This window comes from Rana temporaria, chromosome 1 (assembly GCF_905171775.1).
Source record: "Rana temporaria chromosome 1, aRanTem1.1, whole genome shotgun sequence".
Lineage (NCBI taxonomy): Eukaryota > Metazoa > Chordata > Amphibia > Anura > Ranidae > Rana > Rana temporaria.
Window position 1 is genome coordinate 524,324,288 of NC_053489.1, and position 19,129 is coordinate 524,343,416.

At 43.9% G+C, this 19,129-nt stretch overlaps 1 protein-coding gene and 1 non-coding gene across 2 annotated transcripts; both read left to right on the forward strand.

The window, feature by feature from the left end:
- The first annotated feature begins 1,167 nt into the window (after positions 1 to 1,167).
- Positions 1,168 to 17,369, forward strand: RPS3A (ribosomal protein S3A). The gene is made up of 6 exons (XM_040331893.1): positions 1,168 to 1,279; positions 5,031 to 5,134; positions 8,464 to 8,651; positions 11,436 to 11,644; positions 14,150 to 14,259; positions 17,194 to 17,369. Exons 1-6 carry the CDS (start codon positions 1,218 to 1,220, stop codon positions 17,313 to 17,315), a joined length of 795 nt encoding a protein of 264 aa, XP_040187827.1. The 5' UTR covers positions 1,168 to 1,217; the 3' UTR covers positions 17,316 to 17,369.
- On the forward strand, positions 8,316 to 8,385 carry LOC120925381. Its single transcript, XR_005746656.1, has one exon. It is a non-coding gene; the product is annotated as a small nucleolar RNA SNORD73 (small nucleolar RNA).
- Positions 17,370 to 19,129: the final 1,760 nt, after the last annotated feature.

Consider the following 19,129-nt stretch of genomic DNA (forward strand, 5'->3'; position numbering starts at 1 on the left):
AACTGCGTTTGAAGTGCCATTAAGAAATAATGGCACCCCAAGAGCGTTGCACGTTTTGTTGCGATTCTGGAGTCTCGCAATTCTGCTCGTGATTCCAATATGCTCAGGTGTGAATAGAGCCTTGGGCTAGCCATACACTATACAATTTTCTTGTTCAACTTTCCTTTAGATTTACAAAAATCATATAATATGAGGTCAAACCTAAACCCTTTCAATTTGTATGAAATCAGGCAGGTCCTTGCACTACATAGTTGAAGGTAAATCTAAAGGAAATTGAATAAGAAAATTGTATAGTGTATGGCCAGCCTTAAAGTGGAGGTTCACCTGAAAACTTAATTTTTAACATTAGATTGATGCTCATTTTGTCACGGGGAATTGGGTAGTTTTTTTAAAATCGAAGCAGTACTTACCGTTTAGGAGAGCGATCTTCTCCGCTGCTTCCGGGTATGGGCTGCGGGACTGGGCGTCCTATTTGATTATTTGATTGACAGGCTTCCGACGGTCGCATACATCGCGTCACGATTTTCTGAAAGTAGCTGAACGTCGGTGCGCAGGCGCCGTATAGAGCCACACCGGCTTCTCGTGACGCGATATATGCGACCGTCGGAAGCCTGTCAATCATATAGGAACACCCAGTCCCGAAGACCATACCCGGAAGCGGCGGAGAAGATCGCTCTCTTAAACGGTAAGTACTGCTTCGATTTAAAAAAAAACTATCTGATTCCCCTTGACAAAATGAGCATCAATCTAAGGTTAAAAAAAAAAATTCGGGTGAACTCCCGCTTTAATGTCAAAGCTAAACAGCATCACAATTAGTGAAAATCACTAGGAGTATTTATCTGTCACTAAACACATGGAAAATGGTTCACTATAGAAGAAGATACAACATGATTGGAGCATTGTGTGATCATCGATCTCTATTTGTGCTCCATAAGAAGACATTTGTTCTTTCTATTTACAGGTCAGTTGCTCCAATCCCCGGGACTTTTTTTTTTTTATTATCTCTCTCCAGCTCACGTCCCTGAAGTGCTGATCATTTCCCTTCACCAGTAATCTTCCACGTGCATTACTATCACCCTCCACTGGCGCAATACCTCCTCCGCCCACCAGAGGTCCTCAGCTTTTCCCAGGAGCCCGTCCCTCTCTATGGTTTTGCCTTCTCACTGAAGTCTCGCGTGTGCGGCCTACGTTTCCTCTTTCTCTCCCAGCTGGGCAAGATGGCAGTCGGCAAGAACAAGAGGCTGACCAAAGGCGGCAAGAAAGGTGCCAAGAAGAAGATGTGAGTAGAAATAGAGACCGGGGAATGAGGGCGAGGTGTGTGCGCGGCGCTGGGGGTTGTGTGGCGGGGAATTAGGGGAAGGATGGCGCTGATAGAAGGTGGATAAGGACGAGTCGGGCTCCATGACTGCAGGCCTGGCGCTCTCTGTCAGTAACGTGTGCTTACCTCAGGAGGGAGTATAGGGTCTGCCTGTGTGTACTGAAGGGGGTCTACCCCACACACACCCCTCCATTGGTGTACTATAGTGAGCACCCAGTGTAAGGAGCTCCTCGCCATGTCCTGGGGCTGTGTGTTCCTGGACTCTCCCTAGCAGCCCATGCACTCCTGTCTGCCATGTCTAGGGTGGGCACCTATGTCTGCCAGTCTGGCAAGGAGCTCTGAGGCTCAGAAATCCCAACAGCTCTACAAGTGGTGGTTAAAGCCCAGTATTCGGACAGTGGGGAAGTGATAGGACCTCTTTCAGGTTTGTGTCCCCATTGAGCAGATTCCCCAGAACTTTCTGACTGCACAGGAAGTAATGGGATCTGTTCTGTAGGGGAGCTTCTGTTCCCATTGACAGGAATATTTTGTGTTCTGGTTTCAGTGACAGGCGCAGAGGTGAACAGGCAGCAATAGCAGGCTTAGGCCCCTTTCACACTGCTGCGACTCGAAAGTCGTGTAATTTTTGCAGCAGTTTCAGGGAATGCCTGTGTAATCTTGGTCTATGGACCTCAACTCGCACCATACAGTGACTACTTTGAAGCTGGTGCGACTTGAAGGAGCACAGATATGAATGGTACGCATTGGAAATCATGGGGTACGCAGGACGCAAGTCACACAAGTGTGAAAGGGGTCTTAGCGGAAGTTTTCTCTTCACAAGTCTTGTCCTAACAAATACACTGGCTTTTAAGTTGAATAACAGTCAGATACCCCCTTCCAATTCATTGCTGAGTTTGTCAAATTTGTTAAAGTGATATTAACCACTTGCCTGTGAGGCAAATTCTGACACTTGCACATGTAAAAACTTTTTTTGCTAATTTGTTTTCTCTCTAGCAGTGATGGCAAACTTTGCCAACCCACATCTTTTGAAACTACATTTCCCATGATGCTCAACTACACTGCAGAGTGCACGAGCATCATGGGAAATGTAGTTGCCAAGGTTCTCCTATACTACCCTATAGAATAAAATTAGTTTTGCAGTTTGTCCCACGGTATTTGCGCAGCAGTTTTTCAAACACAATCGTTTTGGGAAAAAAATTAACTTTATTGCTCACAGACAATACAACACGCAGCTTTTTTGGGGGGTAAAATATGAGAGATATGAATAACATCCCTTGTGACCGCATGGGTGTTGACTGGTCCATTTTATGGAGACATCTGGGCTCTTATTGGATTCCAAATCTCTTCTCTGGCTCCCAAGGCAGCTGATCAATCACTGGCTGCTTTCCTGGCCGCTTATGGCCATGTAAAAGAGCTGAAACCAGAAGTGACAATATGATGCACTTGGTTTCTGGGGTCACAGAGAGGGAATAACTAAGTCAGTTCCTCTGTGTAGTGCCGCCACTAGTCGCATTGCTCCTGGGTAACCCCAGCCCAAACACACTGATCACCTGGCGGGCCATTGGCGATCAGATGTGAAAAAGAGAAACCACGCAATTGCATATGAATCACCATAGTGAATAAACAAATAAATCTTTTAAATGACAAGTCCAGCCTGAGCTCGTTTGGTTGGGCTTCTCTTAAAGCAGAGTTCCACCCAAAAATGGAACTTCCGCTTATCCCACTCCTCACCCCCTTACATGCCACATTTGGCATGTAATTTTTTTTGGGGTGGGGGCTTCAGGAGAAGGGGACTTCCTGTCCCACTTCCTCCTTCCGCCGGGGGGCTGAAAGGCGATTAATCTTAATCGCCCTTTGGCAGCCCCTCCCTGTAGGCGATCGCCTAGGGCACGTAACAGGTCCTAGGCGATCGCCTGTCCAATCAAACAGCGCGCATGCGCAGTGGGTGCCCGGCCGTGAAGCCGAAAGCTGTCACGGCCGGGTGCCCACAGTGACAATGAAAACGCCAGCTGGGGAGAGGAGCGGAGCAGATGCTGGTTTTTCAGCATGCTCTGTCACTATAAACTGGTTGTTAGGCCTGCTTCTGTTGGACATGCTGCTGTACACGCTGGCTGAATCTCAGCTGGTTTTTGTTGAACTGACCAATGTTCAGCCTGTGTACATTCCTTTAGAGGAATTTGAAATTACAGAAGCTTTCCAAGAGATTTTTCTTCAACCTGCTTAATAGAAGGGGAGAACGCTGCATAGAGCATTAATATAAAAGTAAACTCGAAACACAACTGCGCTGCATCTGAGCACCACAAAGCAAACTCCCCCATCCATCCTTTATTTTGCTGAGAAATCACTCTAAAGAACGCCCCCTAACATTTCTGGCCATCATGAGTAAGCCTAGGTTCACACATGTGGGGTGGGAAACACAGCCATCCCTGCTTGTTTCCCACACCGCTTTGCAATTGCACTGTCTTTACTATCTGCTGCGAGTGTTAACACCCCAAAAGGATTGCAAAGTCAGTGCGGTTAACATGTACTAAATGACCATGCTATGTGTTTATGGTGTGGCTCCAAAAAAGATGCGTGTGCCTTTTTTGGTGCAATTCGGTACAACTTGAGCCCTTTTAAAATGGGAATCATGCACTTGACATGTCAAATCGCATGCCAAATTTCAGCCTATTTCTGGCAACGACATTGTCCCAGTTAGTGCGACGATGCACCGATTTCCAAAAGTAGTTCCTGCACTACTTTTTGCCAACTTCAGAGAGAATTTGACACGTGCATGAACCTACACAGGTGTCTTTCAAATCGCTCCCGAACTCGCACTGAAATGCAGGTTCAAAATCGCACAATTTCAATCCTGCATTTTAGTGTAAACAAGGGCTCAAAGCTTGCCCTTTTTCTCTGTAAAATAACAAACATGTTATACTTGCCACCTCTGTGCAATAGTTTGTTGCACAGAGCAGCCCAGAGCCTCTTCTCTGGTTCCCTGCCAGCGCTCTGCAGCAGCTCCTTGTTGGGTCACTTCGATGGCCAACTAGTATTTAGCAATGGCAGACTATATGTTTATTTTTGTTTTACAAGAAAATTTGCAACCCTTCCAATCAATTACCGCTAAGCCGGGTACAAACTATTACTGTGTTTTGTTTGGCCATTGACTGAGAGTGCTAATTGGGAGTTGGCCGGATTCTGGTTTTGCAGCATTCTCTGCCGACAAGCCGGCCAAACAGCCGACTTCTGTTTGAGAGACCGATATACACACAATTCGAATGTCGTTTTTTTTTGTTTTTTTTACCCGACTGTTTCCTGACATTTGACCCCCATGTACCCGGGTTTATTGGGCATTCTGAAAACGGTCTTCAAACTCTGGTCCTAGAATTTCTTACTAAACCTAATGTTTGCACTTGACTAGGTGGTGATCCAGTGGTCTGAGCAGTTTTTGATTGGTGTAAATCTGCAGGGTTATTGTAGAAGGAAGTCCTTTTTTTTTTTTTTTTTTTTTTTTTTTTTGAAGGAAGCCAATTTAATAGTGCCTGTTTGATCACAGCTTCATAGATAGTTTGGCCAAAGAGCTTGCGTAGTCCTAAAATGTTAATCGGCAGATATTTTACTAATTTGTAACACTAGTCTACAAAATGTTTTACCCTATTTGTGTTCAACATGATTTAAAATTAGGCAACCAACTTGAATAGTTGTTTATTTTATTTTAAATTTTTTTCAGTGTTGACCCCTTTTCCAAAAAAGATTGGTATGATGTTAAAGCTCCAGCCATGTTCAATATCCGCAACCTTGGCAAGACTTTGGTTACAAGGACACAAGGAACTAGTAAGTGTCAGTGATCTGACTTGTGTTTGAGAAGAGCAAACTTTGCGGCATGTTGGCCCAACTGTCTTAACAGTTGGGAGGATCGTTTTGTCTGAGTCATGTTTTCTTATACTTCTAATCTCCCCTAATATCTTGTTGGTAAGCCTTTTACCGCTGTCATGTCTTGAGTGTATGCTTCTTAAAGCGGAGCTCCACCCTAAAGTGGAACTTGCGCTGATCGGAACCCTCCCCCCTCCGGTGTCACATTTGACACCTTTCAGGGAGGAGGGGGGTGCAGATACCTGTGTAAAGACAGGTATTTGCACCCACTTCCGGCCACACGATACGGGCATGACGTCACCTTCCGTCCTCCCCCCGTTGTGCTCTGGGAACACTCGGCTCCCAGAGCACAGCGGGAGCCAATCAGTGGCGCAGCGCAACCCGCGCATGCGCCGTTGGGAACCGGGTAGTGAAGCCGGAGCGCTTCACTTCCTGGATCTCTCACTGAGTATGGCGGGGGGAGCAGCAGAGTGACGAGCGATCGCTCGATCTCTGCTGCGGACGTCGCTGGACTCCAGGACAGGTAAGTGTCCTAATATTAAAAGTCAGCAGTGCAGTATTTGTAGCTGCTGGCTTTTAAATATTTTTTTTTTTTTTCATGGCACATCCCCTTTTACTGTTTCTGGATGTAGATTCAATCTGATGCCATTTCAGTTTAGGTTACGGTTGTGGTAAAATAACATGGGAAATAATCCAATTACTAAATTGTCTTGACAGTATATTCCATTCTGTGGTCACTAATCGATAAGGATGGATGTGTGTTTACACTTGCCCCGTAAGACCCTGTTCGCACAAGTCGCGCTTAATTCTGTACAATATAAGGCTGCATTCACACCTCCGCGACAAGATACGCCGCATACGCGGCGTATTTTGCCGCGAGTGTAACTTTTTTTTTTTTTTTTTTAATTATACAAAGCCTTCCCATTGCTTTGTATGGCCGAACGCCAATGCCGCCTGGAAAAAAAGGGTCCTGGACTTTTTTTCAGGCGTATGAGATGTGAACCATCTCCATAGACAGCAATGGGAATTCTCCCCTCCAGCGGCACGAGCGTCGGGCGTTTTGTCGCGGAGGTGTGAATGGGCTCTTACCATTCTAATAGGAGCTACTCAAGTCGCTCCAACTTGGAAAAAGGTTCCTATATTACATTAAGGTGACTTCAGAGAAGCTTGCATTGACTTCTATACAGAAGTTGTTTTGCAAGCTGCACGGAAGTCGGGGCGACTTTGAAGCTGCCCCTGTGTGAACCGACTCTAAAAGCCCTCATAGCCTCACTAACCTAATCTCCCGAGATTGCATATCTTGTGTAAATAGCATAGATTTTGGCTGCAGGACCAATGTACTGGTGCAGCAGCTTATGCTTTTGTCTTGTGGAGGTGGCTTGTATGCATTGGTGTAGACCTTCCCTGGTCTCAAACTGGTGACCCTCCAGCTGTTGCGAAACTACAAGCACCATCATGCCTCTGCCTGTGGGAGTCATGCTTGTAACTGTAAGCCTTGCAATGCCTCATTGGAACTGGTAGTTTTGCAACAGCTGGAGTTTCGGACCCCTGGTGTAGACTATATCCCCTCTTAAAGTGGAGTTCCACTCAAAAATGAAACTTCCACTTTAAGTGTTGGTGACCCCCCCCGACTTGCCACGTTTGGCATCTAATTTTTTTAGGGGGAAAGCCTGTACCCTATTTTTACAGGCGCCCAGCTCCCGCTTCCACCCCTGACACCGAAAGGAAGATATGATGTATATACTATTAGAGGTTGAATCTGCTAAATATTAGCCTTGGGGGAAATATATTAAAGTAAACATTTTTTATGTATAACCAAAGTTGTTTGGCTGTACCTCTATAAATCAGAATGGGCTGAAATCCGTTCGGACATTACGGTTATCATTCCAGGCACTGCATCATCCTGACAAGTCTGCATCCGCCAGGTGCCTGGACTGACACCCGGTTATGCCTCTCAGCGAGTCGCTGAGAAACTGAGCCAGCTGCTCCGCCCCCTCCACAGCCCAGCTCTCCAATGAGCAAGGAGGGGAACGAGCAAAGAGCTCAGATTGACAGTCTGCAGCTCTCTGCTCATGGAGCTCTGAAAACTGAATCATCATATTTAATCGCTTGGTTCTCCGCTCAAGTATACACTTTTTGTGGCTGCTGACTTTTAATAAACTTAAAAAAATGGCTGGAAAACCCCTTTAAATATAATGCACAATACAGAAAAGTTTACTTTAAATGTTATTGTAATGCCTTCTATTGCCTCCGGTCTCCACCTTCTCTGGGTTCAGATGCTGATCTTCCCTGTACAGTCTTTGAAGTGTGTGTGTGTTTATTTTTTTTAATAAGTTTTACTTTCCTGCTCTGTTCAATGGTTTTCTGCAGAGCAGCCCTGATTCTAGTGTTCTGAAGTCCCCCACCAATGCTTCTGCCTTTAGATTGCCTAAATAGCTATCTTCAGAGTATAGTATAGAGTGCCCCTATGGCAAGGTGAAAAAATTACAACCAGCAGTTACACATAGTATACTGCAGCTACTGGGTTTTAATAGGACGCTTACCTGTCCTGGAGTCCAGCAATGTTGGCACTGCAGCTGATGTTTCCATAAGCTGTCGACTACTGCAGCCACCAATGTGGGTAAGGGTACCTGACAGTGCAGCCTTTCGGCTTCACACCGGGAACCCCAGTGGGCAGGCGCGAGGCCCGCTCCTCTCTCCTACTGGCCTGGTGGAGGAGGAGGGAGCCCCACGCTGATGTCTTGGGCCATTGCCCGGACTTCCGGAAGTGGGAAAGGATGCCTGTCATAGTTTGCCACCCCCCCAATTGGCACCGGAGGTGAGGGGGATCCGATTGGCGGAAGTTCCACTTTTGGGTTTGAAATTCGCTTTAATGAGGATGGTGCTTTGACCTGTATGTGTACTGCACTATATTTCCAGGTATGTTAACAAATAATGCATTCTGTATGCAGGCCAGCCAATCGGCTGACCCATTAATCTATTATGAAAATAGTTGTCAACTATTTTTAGAATCAATTGGTTGTCGATTAGTTTCAGCCCTAGACTCCTGCCCTATAAACCTCCCCTCCCCCTTTAATTGTTATAAGTGAACTTTAATATTAAGGGTTTAAATGATTTCTAGCATTGGCGTTTTAAAAATGGGAATGTATGAGAACATAGTTTTGGTCCCAAATGACATCTGTGATTACTGACTTTGAGATCGTTCTGACATTCCCTTATTCACTAAAAATTCATAGTTTTACTTTAGAAAAGTTTTCTTAAATATTTTTTCTGTATTTTGCTTAATGTAGAGATTGCATCTGATGGCCTCAAAGGGCGTGTATTTGAGGTAAGCCTTGCTGACCTGCAGAATGATGAAGTGGCCTTCCGTAAATTCAAACTGATTACTGAAGATGTTCAGGGCAAGAATTGTCTCACCAACTTTCATGGCATGGATCTGACCCGCGACAAGATGTGCTCTATGGTCAAGAAGTGGCAGGTAAGTCGCTGGACAGTTTTGCATGCCCTACTAATTTCCATCTAGTGATAATGTATTGGTTGGAAGTCAGACTAAGGCTCCATTCACACCTGAGCATGCCAATTTATTGGCTTTTTGTTTTAGAAGTGTTTTACAGGTAGGGTTGTCCAGATGCCACTTTTTTAAGACCGTGTACAAGTACTGATACTTTTTTTTTGGAAGAGTGGCCATAGATGGCTCGTTTTTTTTTTTTTTACTTTTTTTTTGGTCAGTCGGCTGATTCCCTTATCCACACAGTCAATGTGGATGAAGGAATCCTACCAGTGGTAGGATGGGGCAAATGCATATACCACATTGAAAGACTAGTAAGCTTCCATATGTAACGTTTTCAGATTTAGATTTTTTTTTTTTTTTTAAATGGTAGTCACTGTTCATATTTAAAAGCGTACTTTAGGATCATAGATCACTTGCACAATAGAGGGGTAATGGAACTACAAACTTTAGTTAAAAATCGGTTTCTCCCATCGTAAACCAGTATCCTTAATGGATGCTTACCTTATATTTCCCACATACTTTAATATTTGTTTACTCTATAGACTGCTGCATTTTCCAGTGATATCTTCTTGAACCTGTCCACTGCTTGCACTTAAAAGAATCTCCTTCCCATGTGCAGTGTTCGTAGGTTGCCATGGCAGCACCATGTATGTGTTTCCGATCGACTTTAAAAGTCCCACAGTGGTCCTATTCCCTGCTGATCAGAACTACTACTCGAGGCAAACACGGGCTCTTCAGCCTCACTCAAGGCAATTTCAAATCCATAGAAATCCCAAGTGATGTATTAATGTAACGTGACTGCTAGCCCAGGAGTGCAGCTATTATCTCCCGTGGATTTGGGGATGCCAAGAACAAAGGGACGTACACTGTGTACATAATATACATGCATATGTTGATCTTGGAATTCACTTTGCTGTTAAAACAATAGTTTATAGAGAAAATGGTAAATTCTGCTTTTGAAAGGAAAATATATCGGCATTGCTGTTGCCTTATGCCAATTTTAATGCTATTCTTGATTTAAAAGGCAACACTTGGCCTATTCTAGGCAAGCTGACAGTTTGCACTTAGCCAATTTTGAAGGCATGAATACTTGCCTAGAATACTCCATTGCTGCTACCCCACATTTTACTTTTAACAAAGCTGTGCTTCAAAGTATGAGGATACACCAGGCTCCATCACTGTCACACCTGTCCAAGTCCCAATACTATTTTGACACTGGAGCAACGCAGGCAGAACTGAACAAGATAATTTTTAGTGTATGGCCAACTTGAGTATACAAACTTGATTGGGAAAAACAAACAGGCGCCTCTAAGTGCAGAAATAAACTTTACTATCCCCAAGAGGATTAAAAAACATTTACGATATAGAGGGTGAGACGGAGCATGTAGTTGGTGTATCCAGGTGGTGATCTTATAGCAGGAAGGTCCCAGTATGTAATGCTTCCAGTAAGATCCAGGAAACAGCCGGTGGACGCTGCAGGCTCTCGAAACACAATAGTGCTGTCTGGGCCAGCGTGTAGTATGGAGCCTGGAAATGTCAGCGGGACGAAAACCAGCATGGAACACAAACAGGAAGTGTCATCAGAAAGGTGACGACACTTCCTGTTTGTTCCATGCTGGTTTTCATCCCACTGCCGCTAACTTAATTTCCAGGCTCTATACTCATGGGGATATTAAAGTTTTATTTCTGCACTTAGAGGCGCCTTGTTTGTTTTTATCTTTATCATTAGAGATCACTTTGTCTCTGAGTGCGGCCTGAAGTGTTTGAAGATGCCTATCCATTTCAAAACAGACTTTATTTGCTAGGTCCTGGCATCCGGAGCGCACTTGATATATACTTTTTATTTTTTTATTTCTAAATTTGATCAGGGGAAGGTGGGTAAAATATTCAATTTTTCACTTTACCTTGACTAGAGAAAGGTAATCAGTGTCTTTAACGCTTCACCAGGTCCATACATTGTGCAGACCTAATAGTGGGGGGGGGGGTATCACACACAACTGATGGCTGCAGCCACTGGGATTGTGTATGAAACTGACAGGCTGACTCCTAGGCCTGTCAGGTGAGAGCATTCGGGCGGCTTTGCTGGCGCCTGATCTCTCGCACACACACCCCTGGTACCGGCGCTCCCCACTACGACCTCCCACTGCCCCATGCTTACCGGGGGCCCAGGAGCTCCATGACGGGTGCCGGCGGGTAGAGGGGAAGGAGAAGCACATTTTCTTGTGACCTGGAAAGACATCTGATGTCACTTATGGGTCAAGCTCTTGGTGTCCTGGCTAGCTCAAAAAAAAGTTGCATGCAAGCACATAAAATCCCCACCCCCCCACGTAAACGATTGTGTCGGAGCACCTGCGCACGAAAACATTGATGGTGATACACATGTTGCATATCGCCGCACACGATTGAGAGCAATAATTCCAATGCAAGACCTCTAACACTAACCTGATAACTATATGGGGCTATAGAAAATATAGGGTACTGAAGTTTGCATTTGTTTGCCCTAAAATTTGTGTTTCTTGACCGTTGCTGTAATATTGTGACATAAAAAATTGGTCCTACCCCCCCGTCCCCCCCCCCCCATTGTTTTCTCCAGGGTGTCTGCTTTCAGAAAATATATTTGGGATTTTGTGTACTCTTCAGGCCTAAAATGTTATCTAATACTGATGTTTGAAAAGGTATTTCTTTTGGAACAGTCGGTAATTGCTTGTAAGTATAGTAAAATATATAATATTTTTTTCCCCCCTCCCATAGACCATGATTGAAGCTCATGTTGATGTAAAGACAACAGATGGCTACCTGCTCCGTCTCTTTTGTGTTGGATTCACTAAAAAACGTAATAATCAGATCAGAAAGACGTCATATGCCCAGCATCAGCAAGTTCGTCAGATTCGCAAGAAAATGATGGAAATCATGACCCGGGAAGTCCAAACTAATGACCTAAAAGAGGTTGTTAACAAGCTGTAAGTATTAAAGCTATATTTTTTTTACATTATTTCTGAACAAGGGAAATTAAATGTTGCAAAAGGGATTGATTCTTCTTCAGCCATTGGCTCTTGCCGCTGTCAGTCAAATCCTGTAAGGGGGGCCGGAGGGTGTGGCTTAGTGTCTATGCACAGCCTGGTTTATAAGCACGCCTGCACAGGTGCCCCTCAGCGCACATCTTGCTGAAGGTGCTTTCAGAACAGTGAGAAGCACTGGCGTGGAGCTCCAGAAGACTTGTGTCCCTACAAGGACCTCTTGTAATTCTTGTCTCCTGTTGTGGTTAAACTGTATGTCTGGGCAATTCTACATCTGTACAATACATGCAAATATGCTTTTTTTAACCACTTCCCGACCGCCGCATGTATATGTACGTCCACAGAATGGCACGTACAGGCATATGGGCGTACATGTACGTCCTTGCCTTCTAGCGGGTGGGGGGTCCGATCGGGGACCCCGCTACATGCGTCGGTCGGATTCCCGCGGGGAGCGATCCGGGACGACGGCGCGGCTATTTGTTTATAGTTGCGATTGCTCCCCGGAGCTGAAGAACGGGGAGAGAGCCGTATGTAGACACGGCTTCCCCGTGCTTCACTATGGCGCTGCATCGATCGAGTGATCCTTTTTATAGGGAGACTCGATCGATGACGTCAGTCCTACAGCCACACCCCCCTACAGTTGTAAACACACACTAGGTGAATCTTAACTCCTACAGCGCCCCCTGTGGTTAACTCCCAAACTGCAACTGTAATTTTCACAATAAACAATGCAATTTAAAGGCATTTTTTGCTGTGAAAATGACAATGGTCCCAAAAATGTGTCAAAATTGTCCGAAGTGTCCGCCATAATGCCGCAGTCACGGAAAAAATCGCTGATCGCCACCATTAGTAGTAATAAATAATAAAACTATCCCCTATCTTGTAAACGCTATAAATTTTGCGCAAACCAATTGATAAACGCTTATTGCAATTTTTTTTTTCTCTTTTACCAAAAATAGGTAGAATACGTATCGGCCTAAACTGAGGAGATTTTTTTTTTTATAAGTTTTTGGGGGATATTTATTACAGTAAAAAATATTGCATTTTTCAAAATTGTCGCTATATTTTTGTTTATAGCGCAAAAAATAAAAACCGCAGAGGTGATCAAATACCACCAAAAGAAAGCTCTATTTGTGGGGAAAAAAGGACGCCAATTTTGTTTGGGAACCACGTCGCACGAGCGCGCAATTGTCTGTTAAAGCGACGCAGTGCCGAATTGTAAAAACGCCTTTGGGCATTTAGCAGCATATTGGTCCGGGGCTTAAGTGGTTAATGGGATAAAGGTTCTGAAGGTAACTTTTTTTCCCCTGATTCATTCCCTGCGTCAAGGTAAAACTTCCCCCAAATACTTGCCTGAGTCCTGTGTCGATTGGTGCTGTGCCTGTCTGCCAATTTTCTCTCATCCCATCCCAAAGCTTGGTTGTGAGCAGCAGGTGCCATTGGCTCCTGCTGTCACTCAAATTTTGAGTGGCAACGCTGAACCCAATTGTACCAGTGGATGCACCTAGCCTGGATCAGACCTGCAGATCTGCCCCCATAGCAAGCGCTTGATATGGGCGCAGACAAGAGGAGCAGCTGAGATCTCTGGTGGGGGGGACTCCAGAAGAGATTTGGGAGCTGCTATTTATTTTTAAAAAATTGCCTTTTTAAAACTGCTTTAATCACTTGTGTACCAGTTTTCTTTAGCCGGCCATTAAAGTGATACTATGAGTTTGTTATTTAAAAAAAAGAATAACTCCACTGTGCAGTTTTGCAGAGTGGCTCTGATCATTCATTCTCTTCTGGGGTCCAGCTCCTCACTGGAATAGATAACCGCCTCAGGATAGAGCTTCCCAGAGGGGGTTATCTTGCGGGCGCACTCCTGTATCATACACTTGGCGTCCATAAAATGCATTAAGGTGAAAAAACATGGGGGTTTACAACCCTTTTAAGTTTTCAGAGCTAGGGTTGGCTTTATTTGATATTGTGTGTGTGTGTGTGTGTGTGTGTGTGTGTTCCTTCACGATGGTGAAGGAAATGAGCCAATTGCTTGATCAAGAAATAAGCATTATTGAAAGTGTGAATACCGCTGCCTTGTAGGTGTCCCACCTAGTAATTTTGAAGTCCTTTCTGGCAGCAGGATGGTATAAATTGTAAAAATTTTAGGTTGCCCTGGCATTTCAGCCTGCCTTCTAAATATGCTAAATGCCTGGCTTTGACCTGGAACAAGCATGCTGTAAAGTTTCAAACATTATCTCACACTTGTTGGGGTCAGTGACTCACAGCTCTGAAGCCAAAGCTTTAGTGATGGCCTGGGAATTGGCAATATTAAAAAGAGATCAGCAATGGCAGCTCTTAACCTCTAGCAATAGGTTCCTTTTTATACTACAAATTTTATTGTAACGTGGCTAACAAATCTTTTGTAGAACATTTATGTGGACGTTTATAACTTTTCTTTCCCTTTTTTAGAATTCCAGACAGCGTAGGCAAAGACATTGAAAAAGCTTGTCAGTCAATCTACCCTCTTCATGATGTCTATGTTCGTAAAGTCAAGATGTTGAAGAAGCCAAAATTTGAGTGTAAGTTTGTTGATGTAGTCTGCTTGTGTTCTCTTTATAAAACATCTGTTTTGAAGGCACTCAAGTGTCAACTATGCTTGGTTGCCTGCTCTTTAGGTTGAATTGGAATTTCACAAACCACTTTTTCTTGGTCCTATACGATAACAATCTTGTGACGGCTACATGTCTGGCTCCACAAGCTAGTACTTGTAGTGAAAGGGAAAGCCGAAAAGCAGTGGTGTCTTGATAGTACTGCAGAGTAGACGCTGGTGTGTGAAGAGTGGTAAATCTGAGTGGAGGTATTGCTCAGCATGAGAGAGCTTGGGGGGGGGGGGGGGGGGGGTATAGATGGTCATTTGGATTATATGGCAAATTGACCCAACATGTACAATTTAAAGGATTTGTAAAGGTAAAAACAAAAAAATCCCCAAATGGCTTCCTTTACTTTAGTGCAGTTCTTCACTTACCTCATCCTTCAATTTTTATTTTAAATGTCCTTATTTCTTCTGAGAAATCCTCACTTCCTGTTCTGTCTAACTCCACACAGTAATGCAAGGCTAACTCCCTGGTGTGGTGTCGTGCTCGCCCCCTCCCTTGGACTGCAGGAGAGTCAGGACGCCGACTAACACACAGCTCCTTTCTCTATCTGCAATGCAGAGAGCGTCCTTACTCTCCTGTAGTCCAAGGGAGGGGGCAAGCACGACACTCCACACCAGGGAAAAAGCCTTGCATTACTGTGTGGAGTTGCGGACAGAAGAATAGGAAGTGAGGATTTCTCAGAAGAAATAAGGACATTTTTAAAAGCAAAATCGAAGGATCTGGTAAGTGAAGGAGGACTGCACTAAAATAAAAAAAGCTATTTAGGGAATGAGGGGGAGATCGGAAAGAGGGCAGCTGCAAAATCGCCAAAAGTAAGCCCAATTCTAGGATCAATTAAGTAGATGTCCCAAGGAGGATCCGAGAAACATAATGAAAAGGCAACAAGGAAATCGGGGAAAATTAATGGAAATAAAGGACAAAACTGCTCAGGATACATGTACTTAACCAGTCAACAATAAACAAAGACCCAGAAAGTCACTTTGGGGTGATATAAGGAGTACCATTCCCTGAAAGCCTGACTCTGTACCAAGGTAGAGATGGCGGCTGTTTTTGCAGCACTAGAAAATTCCCTAAAACCTCAGATGGCACCAATACACACCTGATGAGAGGAGAAGATGTATAGAAAGTAGAGTAGACAGTCATATACAGATGATAAAAAAACTAAAAGGATAAGACCCCTTCCACACTGAGGCACTAAAAATAGTGCCCGAAAAGCGCCCTGAAAGAGCGGCTCCATTCAATCCAGTGTGAAAGCCCTCAGGCTTTCACACTGGAGCGGTGTGCTGGCAGGGTGTCAGAAAAAGCCCTGCCAGCAGCTTCTTTGCAGCGCATTAAATGTGGTGAACACACTGCTCCTAAAGCGCCCCTGCCCATTGAAATCAATAAGCAGCGCTGGCAGCAAAGTGGCTTTGTGGGTGCTTTTAACCCTTTTTTCCACTAGCAGGGGTTAAAAGTGCCTCGCTAGCGCCCAAAAAGCGATGCAGAAATGATAGTAAAGCGATGCTAAAATCAGCGGCATTTTACCGCCCGGACGCTTTGAGTGTGAAAGCAGCCTTGGTGATATAAAATGGTGGACCAATAAAACCGAAGCGTAAGGAAAAACTTGATAATACGGGGCCTACCTGAACCAACTAATGGAGAAGATCTAGTGGAAAGGATAGGAAAAATATTTAAACCATTACTGGGTAGGGAAGAAGCAGAACCAATAACAATATAAAGTCTGCAGGATTAGAAGACCAAAATGTATACAGAGGTTTCAAGAGATATAAGAGCTATGAGGAAAAAAAAACATGAGGGGTAAGCTGCCAATAAAATATGAGAAGTGCCAAACTCCAGATTTTCCCAGGTCTATCACCTGAGACACTTTGGAGTTTTTCTAAACCTTCTTTTGGATCTAATGCAAAATCACGATATATGGTACAACGGGCACCTCTCAGCCTGCTTGCTGGGCCAGATAGGGAGGACGTATGGCAACTGAGATTCCCAGAACTACAAGAATTCTGAAAGACTGGAAATCCCTATACCTTGGGTGGACACCAAGTAGGAGAGAAGGAACAAATCAGGAAGATCAATGGCAACTGATCCCTAAGAAAAAATATGAATCGAAATGGAAAATAAAGCAGGGAAGATTAGAGAAAATTAGACTTTTGCTTGGGGGTGGGGGTAGGAATAAATTGGAGGAAAACAAGATAAAGGATTGATAACCTGGACAACTGGCAGGCTCTCTGCTCCCACCCCAACCGAACCTCCCCAAATCGCTGCAACGAGTGGGTTTATGGCTGTTGGAAATACTTGGCTCTTTTGGCTCACCAACTGATCTATGGGGTTGGAACCCCTCAGTTCCTCTTCTGTGTGGGGGAGGAGCTATGGGGGGAGGGAAGGAGGGATGGGAGATGGAGAATTAAAATGACAGCTGCAAATTGTTAAACATAATGTAGGAGTGTTGAACTCCCCAGAAAAAGGTATAAGGTATTAAAAAATTTAAGATGCTCTGCAGGCCTAATATTCCTACAGGAGACAGCATTGAATACAAATGTTAAACTATATTCAAAACCTTATCCAGCATGGTTCTATTGTGACTCCCCAATAAAAGGGCGAAAGGGGTAGCCAAAAAAATATCAGATTTCATACTTGAAGATGGGGAAAGTCTTAAAAAATGGAGATGGGGTAGTGGAGACTTGACAATGGGAGGGGAGGTTGGGGAGAGGTAAACGGTGTGTGCGCACGCACAAACACCCCCCCCCTTTCACACACCAGTTTTAAAACCTAAATGTTTTTAAATAAAATATATAATTATATTTGATATTGTTTTATGAATTTTTTTTTTAACTATTTTCTCCAATTTCTCTTTTGCAGTGGGCAAACTCATGGAACTGCACGGAGAGGGTGGCACTTCTGGCAAACCAACTGGAGATGATACGGGCGCCAAAGTCGAAAGGGCGGATGGTTATGAACCCCCTGTGCAGGAATCTGTTTGAGACTATCAATCTGATTCAGCCTGTAAAATAAACATCTGTTCTGTAATTTAGTGTCTACAGTGTCGTTTCCAATCATTTTGAATATTTCAAAGCAGGTACAGAGGAACCATATGTTTTTACCAATAATTTCTAACATTTGCTTCATGCAAAAACGAAAGTGAGAGAAATGGTTACAATGTTCACATGGTGTAGCTTAGGAGGAATAGGCTCAAGAAAATCATGATATCTTAATGGAGTCCTATTGCTTCACCTGTTTCAATATTAAAATATGAAGGGCATTGTATAGCAGTGTTGCTAAACCCACAAAAGTAAAATCGGTCTGTATATGTAGAATGGCATTTAAGGTGCTAATGCCCTGCATTGTGTAAAAAGGCTTTTTGATCCTGTGTGCATAGATTCCCTTCCCTCCTGCATCTAAAGCACAGGCAGGGTAGTCGACCTGTATATGCTCAGTTGTCTTTTATGCTGGAGAGAACATTTCCTTGTTTTCAGAGCGAGCCAGGTCACATATTGACATTACACATGTGGGCATGTATACAGGCTATAGTGGAAATCTACCTGAATACATGGTTCTGGACAAACTGCAGGTTATGTGACCATGGTATACACATCAGCCAAACAGCTATATAGTGGCAGTATTTAATGTAAACAGATTTATAAGCTGTGGGCGGGCACATCAACTATTCTCATATTACTGGGTTTAGTAACTCTTTAATATTTAGGATTTGTATATAGTGCCATAAGTTTGCGCATCACTTTACAACGTGAGGTATAGAAAAAAAAAACTCCTGCGCTCTAGGTTAATTATACGTCCATAGGCGGAGCGCACTTTAGTTATGGGTGTCCAAATGATTTGAACACCCTGATTGGCTATGGCCTGGAATGACTGATCTGTCTGCTCTTTAGGCTTTTACCCCCAAAAGTGTCAAGGGAATGGTTACATTTGAGGTAAAGCATGTGGGGGAGTGCAACTGGTTCGTTGCAGAATTGCTTTATCAGGGGAATATTACGAGGCTCCAGAAAGATGTAATCCAGGGATCCCAGATTTTTATGACAGCTGAAAGGTGTTAACCTCCCTGGCGGTATGATTCTGTCTGGAATTACGTACCAAAAGCGGTACATTTTTTTTCATGGAAATTTGGTGATATGTATTATAGGCCTGCAATTCTTAGTAATTACTTACTTAAACCTGACCAAAACAAGACTCTAGTAGACATTCCAGATGTGATAAATTTGAAACACAAAACACATGAATTATAATTAATCAATAATATAATTTTATTCAACAAAGCAATGAAAAATAAAGAAATTAGTCAAAGAAATTCAATACACATCCATAGTGTGAAACACTTTGAAGCAAGGAAATAGACAAAGTCCGACATTGCAATCTGGGCAATAGTACCTTGATTCTTTTCGGACTTTTTTCCCATTTTCATCCCTCTTGGCGCACATCCTGGTAGGCGCTAACTTTCGTGCGGTTGGCGGTATAGGTTCCAAAAAATGACGACCTGTCAGGCGCTCTGGATTCCCAACGTCAACAGAGCGTCGTCCGTGTCTGTTAGCAGACACTGATGCCGTCGGGTGATTGATAAAGATCTGCTCAGCCAACTTCCAAATAAAGTCCGAATGAACAAGAGGTATGTTCGTGTTTTTTTTGTAAAGGATATAGGCGTTCCAAAGACATTGTTCAAGGAGATGCCTAAAAATCTTTTTATAGTACTTCTTTTGTTGTTTTCGCATCGCCGGGTAAAAAGTCATCGCCTGATCGGCTCGGTCGACACCTCCCATTGTGTGGTTATAGTCGATCACGACTT